At 38.3% G+C, this 16,091-nt stretch overlaps 1 protein-coding gene across 16 annotated transcripts in view; it reads left to right on the top strand.

The window, feature by feature from the left end:
• Positions 1-16,091, top strand: part of LOC128508094 (formin-binding protein 1) — a 92,679-nt gene that overhangs the window by 26,971 nt on the left and 49,617 nt on the right. Inside the window, exon 1 of one of the 16 annotated variants that reach the window (XM_053479337.1) lies at positions 12,986-13,205. The exons of the other annotated variants lie outside the window; for them this stretch is intronic. Within the exon in view, the coding sequence (XP_053335312.1) occupies positions 13,164-13,205 (42 nt within the window). The 5' untranslated portion in view covers positions 12,986-13,163. Of the gene's footprint in view, positions 1-12,985; positions 13,206-16,091 lie in introns of those variants that run through there. 16 annotated transcript variants of the gene reach the window in all.

Raw genomic sequence — 16,091 nt, 5'->3', positions numbered from 1 at the left:
TCTGTATGTTGCATGTGGGTATGTGGGTTTGACCCAGTTTGTATTACCAATCGCGCACAAGGTTTCTCCAGTAAATGATACCATTATGCCATATAACAATCTATAACTGTTATAGATTCATCAGTAAACTATTTATATGGCCACGTTATAAAGAATGTCGGCATGTTGTATACAGCAATGAAATGATTACAGTGTAGAAAAACTATATTCTTCTCCTTAGTTAGCTGAGTAGGTGTGCTAAATAGTCATCAGAATTATTATTTAAATAATTACATTTGTTAAAAAAGAAAGTAAGAATAGTAAGAAATAATTATTAGATATCTTTACTTCTGGTTATTATAAATATAAATAACTAGTGTTTGGACATTTTATGGAAAGTAAACATAGATAAGATCTGTGTGTGTGTATGTGTGTGTGCATGTGTGTGTACACTAACAGCTGAAAATGTATTTTACACAAGACTTTTATACAGTTGTTATTGTTAAAGCTGCACTGCCTGATTAATGTCGTTTCACTTTAGTCTTTCAGTAATTAATTTAAAATATTAAATGTAATTATTATGGCAAACAGGGAGCAGTCTGGGCGAAGGCATGGAGGTTTTTTCTTCCTTTTGTAATTTCAATACGCACACAAACAAATCTTCACCGAATGTAGTTTGGGTGTTTAAGTAGCAAAATAATGTGTATAATGTTTTCTATAATAGCCTAACTCTAGAAGCAGTTGTGTCTCTAACGGAAATAATAGGTTTGTACTGTACTGTCATCTCCCTCTTTACCCGAGGACATACAAAGGAATTTCCATCTGTTTCAGAGCTGCATGGCTTCAGCATGATGGCACATATGAAAGAAGACACTCTTTTTCATGCATTTTTTTTTTTTTTTTTTTTTTTTACTTAACCTGCTCGGTTTTAATTATTATACTTTTAGTCACGCTTGTCTGTATCTGGTGGTTTCTTATGGAAAAAGCTTTCCGTGCTGTCCGTCTCATCTCTGTACCAATTGCAAAGAGCTGTAAACTCCCCCACTTTCTCTTCACTGTAATCACCAGCAGAGTCACGATACTCTACCCACTGAAACCCAGCCGAGTCCTGACTAACTTTCTAACAGTTTTACCATAATAAAATTACATAACTGTTTATACTAATCAAAAGAGTCCATGGTGGTTTAGTGGTTAGTCGAGTCTTGCGCCTGGTGTGCCTTCTGCATATTCTCTCTTGGTGAGTTTCCTCCGGGTACTCCGACTTCCTCCTACAGTTCAGAGACTTGCTTGGCACCCTGTCCTCAGTGTCCCCTGCCTTGTTTCCTGGGTAGACTCCAGAGTCCTCCTGGAACCCTTAACACTATAAGCGATATACATAAAAGAGTTTTTCATGTTCTCTCGGGGTGCCTCTAATTCGACTTTAATTTGACACCAGGCTTAAGTAAGTGTGTTAATGTGCGTTGTGTGCCTGGACTGCTATGTTATTCCTGCCTTATGCCTTGTATTCCGGAGACATGCTCCTGATCCACCCTGACCCTGACCAGGATAATGCATCTACTGAATCTGCATACATGATTGAAATAATAATACAAATTTCAGCTGCATCCACTCTTTTAACATGTGAGCTATGTCTCTGGCACACTCAAGTACTCAAGTTCACACACTCACAGAGATAACACGCTTGCTAAACTGTCAGTCTTGCATTCCTGGACGCATGCAGTTCTATAAATACGTGTTTTGCCGGCCAACTGTGGTGTGTGTATGTGCATTCATGATCAGTGTGTGTGTGTGTGTGAATGCTAGTGAGTGGGTGGGTGGATGGTGTCTCCTTGGGGTGAATATAACTCAAAGGTGAACAGCTGCTCCCAGTGTGTGATGGCTGATGTTTGTAGGAAATGTCTTCATATTTATACTGAGTTTAAACTCTTCCGCCAAGCAGACGCAGTCAGAATTTGTGGCTTTTAAGTTCAAAGCGTTTTCAGACGCACAATGTGAAAACCAGTTAACCACTTTTTAAAAAAATAAATTCTGTGTTTAAGAAAGACTGATGCTTTGTAATGCATCCCATGATGCCGTGCAGTAAACAGTAACTGGTGCCTGATTATAATTCGTTTGTGCAACCAGGTTTCATTTGGAAAAGAAATCCTGACTGGATGATTCCACTGTGCATCCTTCATTACATCAGTGTTAAAGCAGACACAATTATGAAAGATAACAATTAAATTCAAGAGCTCTCCTTAACTTCATAAACATGATATAAAAGCCGTAAAGAGCTGCAAAAGCACATTATGATTGTGTATGTAAGTGTGTGTGTGTGTGTGTGTGTGTGTGTGTTTGTGTGTGTGTTTGTGTGTGTGTGTTGCACCCAAGGACTGAAAATGCCTTGTCTTGGGTTGGAGAGAAAATGAATGAAAGAGCTGTGTATATGTAAAGGTCTTGTTATGAGTGTGTGTGTGTGACTGTGTATGAGGGTGTGTGTTCTGCCTAAGAGGTTACAGTAGCATTGTTCTGGTGCATTCCATAATACAAAGAGGCTGTGTTGCTAATGCACATGCGCGCATACACAAACACACACACACACACACACACACACACACACATGATCATTTCACACTAACATCTGTCCCTGCATTTAAAAATAATTTGTGCTACACTTGAAAATTATAGCGCAGCACACACACACACAAACACACACATATACGATCAGTTTGACAAGCATTTAATATTAAAGTGAGAACAGAAAACCTCCTTCTGATGTTCTGTGGAAATCTTCTCATAATTTAGGTATAAGGAGGAACTGCATTACATTGTATTATTATAATCCCCATTAATGCTTTGTCAGTAATATATATATATATATATTTTTTTTTTTTTCCCTGGATACAACATATTGCCCATATGTAAACTAAACATGTTTATTAGTTTTAAAGAATATTAGACAGATATTCTAGACAGAATATTCATGGATCAAAGTGAAGGAACTGGAAAAAAAAGACTCAGTGCTGATTCTATTAGAACTCTCACTCACTCATTCAGGGTCGCAGGGGGCCTGGAGCCTATCCCAGGAGACTTAGGGCTCAAGGTGGGGTACATCCTGGACAGGGTGGCAATCCATCGCAGGGCACACACACACATACACACACTCATTCACACAGTATGGGCAATTTGGGAACGGCAATTAACCTAAGCTGCATGTCTTTGGACTGTGGGAGGAAACCAGAGTATCCGGAGGAAACCCACCAAACACGGGGAGAACATGCAAACTCCATGTACACAGAGACGGGAATCAAGACTGACTGGGAATCGAACCCGGACCCTGGAGGTGCAAGGCGACAATGCTTCTTCACCAGCATGCTGCCTCTCTATTTGCACTGTGATTTTTTTTTATATATATATATATATCATTTTTTAAAATGTAGTTAATTATAAACAAACTATTAATAATTTGCTCATATGACACAGGATGCAGTGCTGTCTGCCAATGTGTGATTAGTTCAAAATCCTCCACCTGCAGGATTACAAAGGAACAGCAACAGCATTATATATATATATATATATATATATATATATATATATATATATTATTAATTAATTACTATGGCACCAAAACCACATGAGCATAACAGCACATTAAAGCAAATTGCTACAGTAACTGATTTATCCTGGTCAGGGTTATGGTGCTCATCCCAGTTCGATACTGTGCTCCTACCACACAAGATGTGTGTGAATAGTTGTACCACCTGTAGGATCATAGAGATATAAGGCTCTTGTGTCTCTTTTTTGAACCATTATGGTTATGGGAAATGTTGCTGCTCTTACGTATATCCATGAAATGAGATTCCAATTATAATAACGGTAGTCAGAGTAAATCGACTACATGTTTCTGACTGCTAGTGTGGATAACGTATGTGCTGGCTTCAACAAAACTTATCACTCCATGTTGGATGCTATGTGTTATCACTGTTTCCACACCCTATAACCTGAGGTCAGGACCCAGACTGTGACCCTGGAGTTGTGATGTGGCAGCGCCAACCATCACACTAACTTTGCAACTGAATTATTTACCTGCATTACAAACTGAATGGACATGTCCACAGTGTTGCCAATGTATTTCACCCTTTAATGCACAGCGTAAAATGTGTGGGCCTGGTAATTTTTAATAAGTTAAGTGTTTTAAAAGAACTGTCCTTGAAACTGCAGTGTAACTGTATATTAAATACAGATTCCTTGTTTTTATAGTCTGAATATATAATGTTACCTGTATTCTGTTACAGCAGAACCCTGCCTAAGGACTGTGACCACACAGCTGTGAGATGTTGGTCATTTACTGCCTCCTCTGGCTTTGAGTGGAACTACACATGTGCGCATGTGTGTGCATGTATTTATATATATATATACAGCATAAATATATATATATATATATACTCAGCAAAAAAAGAAACGTCTACTGACTTTCAACTGTTTTTACTTTGATGATATTAAAAAAATTTTTTGTATGAACACTAAAAGAGTCAACACCATAAGACATAAAAATCTTTCACAATGTGTCCCTGAATGAAGGGAGGCTCAAAATCAAAAGTACAGTCAGTATCTGGTGTGGCCACCAGCTGCTTGAAGTACTGCAGTGCATCTCCTCCTCATGGACTGCCTATTGCGGACAGTCTGAGCACTGATGGAGGGATTGTGTGTTCCTGGTGTGACTCGGGCAGTCGTTGTGGCCATCCTGTACCTGTCACGCAGGTGTGATATCCGGATGTACCGATCCTGTGCAAGGTGTTGTTCCACGTGGTCTTCCACTGCGAGGATGATCAGCTGTCCTTCCTGTCTCCCTGTAGCGCTTTCTTAGGCGTCTCACAGTGCGGACATGGCAATTTATTGCCCTAGCCACATCAGCAGTCCTCATGCCTCCCTGCAGCATGCCTAATCCACGTCCACGCAGATGAGCAGGGACCCTGGGCATCTTTCTTTGGGTGTTTTTCACAGTCGGGAGAAAAGTCTCTTTAGTGTCCTGCGTTTTTAGAACTGCGACCTTAAATGCCTACTTTCTGTAAGCTGTTAAGGTCTTAACGACCATTCCACAGGTGCATGTTAATTAATTGATTATGGTTAATTACCCATGCATGAAAAACATTGTTTAAACCATTTACAATGAAGATCTGTAAAGTTCTTTGGATTTTTACAACATTATTGTTGAAATACACAGTCCTGAAAAAGGGACGTTTCTTTTTTTGCTGAGTATATATTCAGATAGACACGCATGTGCACACACAGGCACTTTTCTATGATTATTATATTATTACACAGTAAGGGTGATCCTCTCTTCGGATGCTGATATCACTGTTAATGACGTCATCATGGCTTATTCATAAGTCCCATTAATACTATTTCAATAATGCGACATTGAACTTCTTTTATCATTCATGTGATTGCCTAAAATTGTAGGTGGGAAGCAGGAACTGCACTTTTGAAACAAATTGTGAATCGTGAGAAAAGTCACAAAAACCCCCACACAAATGCAGAGATGTTCACAAATGGCATGCCATTTGTAAATGCAAAACCCATTAAGTAAAAGCAAAATACATTAGTTAATCGAGTTACATTTATTTTTTAATTATGACCCTGAACTAACTTCATATTTGTGCCACATCACTCGCTTCTTGTGAATGCACACACCATATCGGCCAATAAAATACACTGATCCAAAGGCATTTACAGATTGCAGACCTGCCCGTCTGGTGGGCCATGATAAAGACATGTCTTAGCAAGCCTCCACATTAACACCATCTTCATCCTGGGATGTGTATGTCATAGGCAGTTACTTTAACATTGCCTTTGTGGTGCTTTGTAAATGCTTCAGGATGTCCACTGTGTGAAGTGGCGGGAAAAAAATAGTCACTTCCACATATGTGTTTCTCGTGTTTGCTCTGTCAGAGCATGTAAAGCTCATAAAATACGCTACTTTAACTGCACATGTACTTTTGCATGTCTGTGCAGCTTCTAGTACTGTTTGTGAAATAGTGAACTTTAAAAATTCATACTGTAGCAAATAGCATTAACAAGTTAGCAAGTTAGGTTGACATCACTTTGAGAAGAGGGAAGGAACTGGTAGTTGAGAAAAACGGGGTGTTTTGGGTGTTCCTTTTATCAGTTGTAGAAAATTACAGGACGTTGCCACCCCACCTAGTGGCATAAGACCACATGAGATGCCTGGTCTCCATACAAATTTCATTGAAATGTGGCATAGAGCTAGCTAGTTAGCAGCCTAGCAGGTAGAAACTACTCATTGTGCCACAGGGCAGACCATCAGATAAACAGAACATACAAGATTACAAGTATTCCAAAAATAAACTTTTTTTCTGGATATCTATCCAACTGAATTATTAATAAAGCATTTTTAAATTATTTTAAACACAATTGAATTTGATGCTGTTAACAATAATTAAATAAATGGCAGGCAACAATGTTAACCTCTTTCATTACAGTGGTAGTTTAGAGGGTTAAGATTCTGGGTTACTGATCAGAATGTCTGATCAGAAGGTTACTAATTACTTTTGAGAAGGTTGGTGATTCAAGCCTCAGCTCCACCAGACTGCTACTGGTGGGCCCTTAAGCAAGGCCCTTCACACTGTATGCTTCATGGGAGACTAATCATGGCTAACCCTGTGCTCGACCCCAGTACCCAAGCTGGGATATGCAAAGAATAAAGAATTTGAACCAATGTCAAAACCCCAGCCACTGGAGGCAGTGCTAGACCCAAGCCTGGATGACTTACTCAGGTAGCTTAGCTACCTAGTTGTTACCATTTCTGCCTTGTATAATGCAAGTAGTCTATGTAATTAAACCTAGACATACTTCAAGCATATAGAGTATAATAAGGTTAACGCATGTGCCAAAACATTATAAACTTGTAATGAAAAACAAGCCAAATACACAACGTTCTTACTCTATATGCTATCTAGTTAGCTTGATTGCTTTAACAAGAAAGGCTTGAAAAAAGGAGCCAGAAGAATCCACAGCACAGAGCCAAAATGGGCAGAATTTGTTGCCTAGGTAACTCACACTTAGGTGTGCTGACATGCCAGTCATTTCTGTAAACTGTTTTGCTCTTGTCCTTCCCACATGGGTTGCAGCTGAGTTGTGATACGGTGTACTAAGATAAACACTTAGATCGAGATCAGAAAATCAGTGCACTTTTGTGTGATTGTCAGCTGAAAAGTGAAAAAATTAGTGGCAATTTAAAACGTGGGGAGTAAAAGTACAGGTTTTTAGTAGAAGTAAAAAGTATTATTAAAGTATCAAGTTAAAAAAAAAGTATCATGTAAAGTACAGATACATGAAAAAACCTTCAGTACTGTAATGGAGTAATTGTACTTTGTTACTTTCCACCTCTGTGTATGAAATCTATGTAGGTACAGATAGAGGTCTCCTTTCTCCTCTAATGTTACAGAAGTACAACATACTTATGCAACAGTGTACTTCAAACTACATGAAAGTACATCACAGCAGGCGTTGCTTTCAGGGTGACTGTATTCTCTGTTTATGTCAAAATACAGAGAAACACCCAAACATTTACTGTTAGTGGATAAACTTCACTATTGAGTAATAAGGCATATCATCTATTATTCAATAACTTTAAATATATATTAGAGAACAACGGAATGTCATAATTTGCAACAACACAAAGGCATTGTACTATACCAGCCACTTTCACTGACAGACTTCCATTTGTTAAATATACTCTCTCTTTTTTCCCCATCTTTACTCCCTCTCCCTTCCTCGTGACTGTCTGTCACTCCTGTTAGGTACTGTATAGTTAGCTATTCTCATGCTTAAAACTGAGAAATGATGAGCAAGTCTATGAATAAAGAGCGTTCAGCTGAGCACACAAAAACAGCACTGGTTGTGCACAAATACTCGCTGCAGATGTTGATGGTGAAGTGGATCTAACTATATACCTGAGGCATCAGAGACCACATCCTCTCCCAACAGAGATTGCCTTTTACCTGAAACTCTGAAACTTTGAGCTCCACTGCCTTTACTGTAGTTACCATTCTGTATTAATCATCATAACATTTTGTATGTTGCACATTATTATTATTATTATTATTATTATTATTATTGTCTTATTGCTTGAGGGTGAACTGGCTTACCTGAGATTGGATCTCAAACTAGCATCCCAAATTGCTGTTTGCCAATAACTAGCCGATTTACTAGAAAGTTAGCAGTGTAAGGTATCACCTAGTCTTAGCCGCAGAGAAAACCAGAGAACATGAAGTAAACAGACCTGAAGAGAACGGATTTAAAGCACTTGCTCCTCTTAAATCTGTCAAAACTATAAAAAGGACATCATTATATTGGGGGAAATTCCTTCTTACTGTGACAGCTGCTACCTTGGGTTTATACTCATTCTGCCCAAATATATGGCCTTCACAGGGAGCAGCGAGATTGTACACTATGTAATAGAGACAATGATTTTATAATTGCTGTGTGAGAGTAAAAACAGGTCAGTGAAAACTTGTGTGTGTGTGTGTGTGTGTGTGTGTGTGTGTGTGTGTGTGTGTGAGAGAGAGAGAGAGAGAGAGAGAGGAGACAAATTATGTGGCTCCAGATGTTTCCTGTATTCCCATTTTTATTTTACGTGGATTGTGTCAGATAGACTCGACTGATATACAGAAGTGTGTGTGTGTGTGTGTGTGTGTGTGGAGGAGGAAAAGACATTACCAAGGTATTGTTTCCTCACTGAGTCCCATCAATTGGTATAAATACTGCATTTTCCTTTTTAGTATAATATTAAGTCCTTCACTGTTGAAAATCTCAACCTTCAGTAGTAACTCTTGAGTGTTTGTAGTCACATGGACAGATTTTACCATTCTATAACACTTCAAAGGACAGTAGAAGTAAAATGATCGTTTTATTTCACAAACATCAAATTTGCATTTATTTACAATATATGGACAGATCCAACATTTTTTCACAACACTAAATTTTAAGAGGATTTAAAAATAAGAGAGTAACTCACAGCACGCAGTAAACAGAGCAATGTCAATCACAGTATCTCAGCATAGATATATTAAACCTGTCAGTATAATATTTTCCCCCTGGTTCTGTGGTCTGGGTCAGATTCAGCAGGGATTTAGAACAAATCTGTTTTTTTTTTGTTTTGTTTTTTTACTTTGTCCATCTGCTGGGAATATCAGTACATCCAGTGCTTCTCTGACATTTATTGTTTTATAGACACAAAACTAGAGCTCAGACTAAATTAATTAAATGTTGGTGGTCTAGAAAACAGCACCAGAACTGTTTAAAAAAAAATAATTCTTACTATTATTTAATATGTTTTATAATATTATAATTATATAAAATTTTAATTAACATTATATTATTATAATTATTGTTCAACAATAACAAATTTGTGCTTCCGTGCGTGTGTGTACTGTTGATTATAACATTATGACCATGTGTGCACGCATGTAAATCAAAAGCAAGTGTCATTAGAGAGGTTTTTTGTTAAAGATCCAGAGTCGCTCTCTCTGACAGCAAGCAGTGATTCCGTTAGTGTGTGTGTGTGTGTGTGTGTGTGTGCGCGCACGTGCGCACGCAAATGTCATTAGAGAGGTTCCTTGTTAAAGAAGTTTCTTGACAGAGCAGTGGTTTTGTTAGGGTGTGTGTATGTATATGTTTGTATGTTTCTGCACATTATTTGAGAGGAGGGAGGGGGCTACTGTTTAAGACAAGTAGCTTACTTCAGCTTCACACACAAACATTCACACACACACACACACACACACACACACACACACACACACACACACACACACACACACACACACATGCAGGCACAAACACACACATTAATGTGTTTCCGTTAATGGACACGTGTGTGTGTGTGTGTGTGTCAGGATTCTTTTTAAAGGTAAAATGTAGGGTAATTTTTTTTTTTTAACATTATATTTTGTATCCATTTTTATAAGAATACTTTGGGCTGTAGAATAAATTATCGGAGTTGCCATTATTTCTTATAGGGAAATCTATTTTGATATACGAGTGTTTCGATAGACAAGCACACTTCCGGAATGAATTATGCTCGCAATCCAAGGTTTAACTGTATATTGACCTATAGAAAGCAGTACAAGGAAATGTAGAGCACAAGAAACACATTTTTAGGTTACTCTGCCTACAAATATTAAGTCATATACATCCCTGTTTAAGTTAAAAATAAGAATGTGCTGTAGTATTTCCTCACGTTGTTAGTTTTGATTAGTTGTGACATTTTTCCCAGGTCAGTGTGCTTTATTCGTCAACCAGTACAGTATGCATGTGTGTATGTTGACAAAAGGTAATTACCTATTAATGACCAGATGTGTGTACAAGTTTTTGGAGGTGCCTATAAAACTCACTGAAAGGTCACAAAGTGCAAAATGGCTACTAAACAGCCAAAAAATACTTAAAGGAATATATGAGAATTAAAGAATACATTGAGAAGCGTATCTACTGTAGTCCCAGCTTCTGACAATACCCAAATCTGGGGAGACGTTATGGAGGTGTTTTTGTGTCATTCAGTGCAATACTGTATAAATACAATTAATAGAATAAATACAATGCTTTAAAAGACCGAAGTACAAACTGATTATTGCTAATCTTCTTAGAGAGGCTAAACCATAACAAAGCTTTATAAAACTCACCAGATGCTATGGCAGACAGACCGACATATAAGCCAGTGTTTAGCTTTTATAAAGATGATTCATTATTTGACGATATATTGTAAGGCTAACAATTTGTGGACACCTGACTATCACTCCTGTCCCTTACTATAACTAAACTTTTCTGTTAGAGTAACCTCCACCGTACTGAAAAGGCTTTGCACTTCATTGTGGCATGTGTCTTTTGTGTTCATTCAGCTTCAAGAGCATTAGGGAGATCAGGCACTAATGTTGGGACTAAAGACCTGGGCTGCAGTCGGGGGTTCCAGTTCATCCCAAAGTTGATCAGTGGGGTTAAGGTCAGGGCTCTGTACAGGACACTTAGGTGGATTCGTCAGGGGTTCACATACTGATGTCTACGCAATATGTAGTAACAATTGTGTAAGTCTGTATTGTGTAACAATCTTAAAAGCATAAAAAAATGAGATGAGAAGGTAAATAAGGTTGCTGCTGAGGTTGTTACAAAAACAAGCAAATTTTTTATTGTTTAACTTGCATTCTGCAGCCCGTCACAATAAAACATGTTGCAATAAAACATGTTCCCATTTGTTAAATATAATCTACATATTTTATTTAAATTTATTATAATGAAATGAGGCACATCAGGTGGTGTAGTGGTCAGCACTGTCTTCTTGCACCTCCAGGGTCCAGGGTTGATTCCCGGCCAGGTTCAATTCCCATTCATGTGCATGGAGTTTGCATTTTCTCCCCGTGCTTGTTGGGTTTCCTCCGGGTACCCTGGTCTCCTCCCACAGTCCAGAGACCTGCACATTATGCTAATTGGCATTCCCAAATTGCCCATAGTGTGTGAATAAGTGTGTGAGTGTGTGTCTGTGTATGCCCTGCGATGGATAGACACCCTGTCCGGGGTGTGCCTCGCCTTGTGCCCTAAGTCCCCTGGAATACAGGATAAAGCAGTATAGACAATGAGTAAGTACTGTAAGTAATGCCCCCCTTCAGTTTGCTGGCTATTGTGATTTTCAGTAGGATTTCACTACTATAGTGAAATCAGGCTAGAGGTTAAATGGCAAAAGTGGATCAATTGAATTGATTTTATTAGAGTCAAATACATTTAATTGTTGAAAATGTAATTAAAATATAACTTAAATAAACGTAATGTTACAAAACTACCCTAAAAGGTCTTGAAACCTTTTAATGCCACTTCTTATCATTACACTGACTCCACTTTTTTTTTGCATTTGAGTTTATATAGTTATGTATTAAAATTTTTTTAATGGTTCAAGGTTTAAAATTGTAACCAAAGCTGGAAAAAAAATACTAAATTGGGAAATTTATGCTACAGAATCATAGTATAAATCGAATCAGCACCTAGGTATGGTAATAATATCGCATTGAGTGGTCCCTAGTGATTCCCATTCCTAGTATCCACAGGACAATGTCCAGGGCACCTAGTTTTTTTATTCACAAGTCATACATCCCTATTTCATGCATACTGCTGCAGAATGTTTGTACCAACCTTCTCGCAGAGGTTCCCATAAACCTACATGACATTATACCTAATGATATAGCTAGGGTTAATGTAGTTATATTCAAGGCACGTTCTTTTTGTCTCGGTAATGGGGTAGCATGGTGGTGCAGTGGTTATGACTGTGGCCTTGCCATGCCAAACTTACGTGGTTGAGTGTTCTACTGGCCTGGGTCTGTGTGTGTGGAGTTTGCATCACTCAAAGCTAACTAGTGTTCACAAATTGCCCGTAGTATGTGAGTGAGTTTGTGTATTTGTGCCTAGTGATTGATTGCTTCCCCCAACCAGGGTGTACCCTAATGCCCCAACGCCCCTGGGATAGACTCCGGGATAAGTGGTATAGTAAGAGAATGAGAGTGAGAGTCTTGGTTGTGTTAACATTTACCATCGTTCATAGTATTATATATTAATAAATGTTTAAAAATGTATTGTACAATTCCTTTAAAAAGGCTTTTACCCAGTACTGTGTAAAACAACAGGAATAAGGAACAGGATACAGGTATTGTATTCCGCATAAGACAAGACCGGTATCACCGGCCTGCTACATGGTTGGGATAACCTATATGTCTCTAAATAAAATCCATAAGAGTGTGTGTTTACGTGTGTAAAGAGAGAGAAGAAAGAGATATTGACTATACATTACCTTTTTGTCTCAGGTTTGGACAGGAAGTATTTGGAGGGTCTGTACAAAACGACAGAGCAAAACCAATGCACAAGCAGACATTTAGAGCATTAGCCCACAAACACATCCTGTGTCTACGCATGGGTGTGCGCACACGCACACACACACACACACACATCCACAGACTTAGCTCTTTCCTTCCTGTCCTCTGCACTGTCAGAGAGAGAGTGAACAGTGCATCTATAGCAATTTCTCTACGCGCGTGCTGTTGGTTGTTTTACACGCGGAGCGACTGTGCGTGAGATGAGAATACGAACTTGTAAGAGAGGTAGTGTGAGTGTATGAGAGAGACGTGGGATTGAATTTAGACTTGGAGATGGTGGAGGAGAAGATGGGTGGATGCTGGAGCCAAACTAAGGTGAGCCCAACAATCCTGAACTATAATTAAAACTGCCGTCTGTCTGGAGGGACGGATTCAGCATGGGGAAGTCTCTGGCATGTCTCAGGATAGTGTTTGTCTAGTCTTGGTTAGACAAACAACACTACATAGATAACTGTAACACTGAAGAGTTAATTACGTTTTAGACGCAGTACAAGAGATTCTGGACTGCTTTGGGTGAAGTATCTGATGTCATTATTCAATGGAGGCGGAAAGGGGAAGTGCTCTTTATAAACAGCCTGATTGGGTGCTATTTTAAATAATAAAACTTTTTCATGACATTTGGGGATTTATTCAAGTGCTTTCCTGTCATAATTATTGTAATTGCGAATGAGAGCTTAGAGAAGTCATTTCTTGGAAAGAGCACTGTCAGTGTATATTAAGGTTAAGTATGAGGTGTGTTTAAGTCAAATCAGGACTTTTGATCGTGCAGAATAAGAAAATGCATGGTTACGAAAGTGAAAAAACCTACCTTCATTTCTACATTAGGGTAGAACGTTTTCTCAGTCCACCCGGTGCCATGATCATGATCTGCTTCATGCATCATACTGACGAGCTCCTGACATGTGCAAAGGGTGTTCAGACAGATGTGTCTCTTCCACAATTTATTCTTTGCTTTTTAAGGATTGAGCGTTCCTCTAGCTCAATGTTTACATGAGTTTACATTTGCCCCATTCAGATGTTTTACTGCAGAGCATCTTCTGCATAACCAAACTGTGCTCGAAGTCTTCTGTACATGTCGATCGGTTAATCACCTTCGTTCACATCACAAGTCCCAGTTTGATTTGAACGCTCCTTGTACACTGTAGTCAAAAAATAATTGGAGATATTTGACACATTTACCATCTGACGTGCTTGCGTTTTCAGATGTAATTCAGCTGCATTCTGTGCTGGAAAACTTGTGCATTATTTATGAATCTGGCATAAGAGCAATAAACAGTTTCAGCACCGTGTTTACAGTAAATGCATGTACAAAGTGTGCTGGTGGCACTTCTGCATATGCACTTGACAAAGGATGGTGCATGAAAGTGGAAGTGTAACTGAATATTTAATTTAAAGAACTAAATGTAGGTTAGTTATGCATGTGATTTTATGCAGGGACCTCTTGTATGTGATGTCACACCTGACACAGAAACCAACCTGCCATTTTGTCTTCAGTTCTGATGAAAACCTTTATCGATCGGTCGATCAACCAGTGACTGATGATCAGATGATCAGCCTCAGATATAGATAAACGATTATGTATCGAATGCAGAAGCTTCCTAGTGGCACAACAGAAACACATTTTAGGCTGTTACATTATCAAAAGTTGTGCACATTAAAAGTCCCAGATTTGCAGTTTTTCCAAACTCTGTGAGCAAATTCCTCATTACACAGTGCAAATTAGTTCAAATTCGCGTGCATTAGAAGCCGGATTTAAGACATTGGAGGTGTTTCAGGAGATAAAACGTCACTATTTCTTTCTAACCCTACAGGTGGTAAAATGTTATAAGGAATGGGCTACATTAAATTAATAATGAAACTTAAGGTTTTAAATTGCTACAAAATTGCAGACAAATGTAATATCGAATCGGGATATTTATAAAATCTTACTTATATGTAGAATCGCTATTTTAATCAAAATAAATTTCACACAAAAAGAAAAGCGATATCTGTCATCCAGCAGAGAAACGAGGCTAATCCTGGTAAAAGATGATTCTCTGATGGTCATCACTAGTGCTTGTGTGGTGTCCATTTGATCTCAGGTAACATCATCATGAAATAAATCCTAACAGTAACTATCCAATAGACATGATATACTTGGGTTAATGGACCAGGGCTGTCCAAACGGCTAATCACACCACTGTCAGTCCTCAGGATCAGAAACATTTACTAACAAATGCTTAGCACATGCTTAATAACACATTTAACAACAGAGGAGTGTAATGATAATAAAAGAATGTAAACTATGTTTATTATGATAGTTTAACGTTACATCATGTCTGGTGAGAAAGCTAAAACATCACTGTCAATCAGTTGTCAATCTGCCAACATACTTTCCTCAGAAGTGTTGTAAAGAACAGCGGGAGCTTGATAAAAATCAGTAATATCCAGTAATCGAAGTTTCTCAATGTACACATTATCCTGTTTCTCGTCACGTGATCAGTAAAATCCGTAGGAGGAAATTTAGGGAACAATTCATTATTTATTTTCCATGACAGTATTATCAGTATTATCTAAGAAAGACATGACTGACCGAGGAATTGTAGATGCTTGGATTCAGGATCATGTGACTGCAAGAGCTCTATAGTCAGTGTTTTATATAAATTATATAATCTTACTGGAAGCATCTAAATAAATGCAAATTTTTTTACATGGTGCAGCACTAAACGAAAAAAAAAAAAAAAAACTAGCACTATTATCAGGAGATTGTGAGTTCAAATCCCAGTGATGCTCCAGTCATTTATGTCTGGCTGGCTGGAATGGGATGTCCACTGTCAAAACTAGTTAATAACGTGGAGCTAATTATATTAAATAGGGCATAGAGGGCCTTCCTTTAGATGTTACACTGCCCTGTGACGCAGCACGAAAAGTTGCAGTTGGTCTTCATCCTCCCCGGCTGGTGGTTATAGTATAATAGCGGGAGAGCTCGCTGCAGCTTGGGAAATGGGATGGAAAAGAAAATTGGAAGAAAAACTAAACTTCCATAAAATAAAAGTATCCGTCTGATCTCTGTTGCTCAGCTGTCAGAGTGTTGGCAAACCTTTATTTCCTGTTGCATGTAACTGTAGAAATGTGTTCAAATATCAGGATAGGATATTAAGTTTAAAACTGTTTTTCTCTTACAAAATGTTACAATTCACATTGCACATGGTGTGGCTTCGT

The sequence above is a fragment of the Clarias gariepinus genome, chromosome 19, assembly GCF_024256425.1.
Source record: "Clarias gariepinus isolate MV-2021 ecotype Netherlands chromosome 19, CGAR_prim_01v2, whole genome shotgun sequence".
Lineage (NCBI taxonomy): Eukaryota > Metazoa > Chordata > Actinopteri > Siluriformes > Clariidae > Clarias > Clarias gariepinus.
Note: the sequence above shows the minus strand (reverse complement) of the source record. Positions and strands in the feature narration are given on the sequence as shown.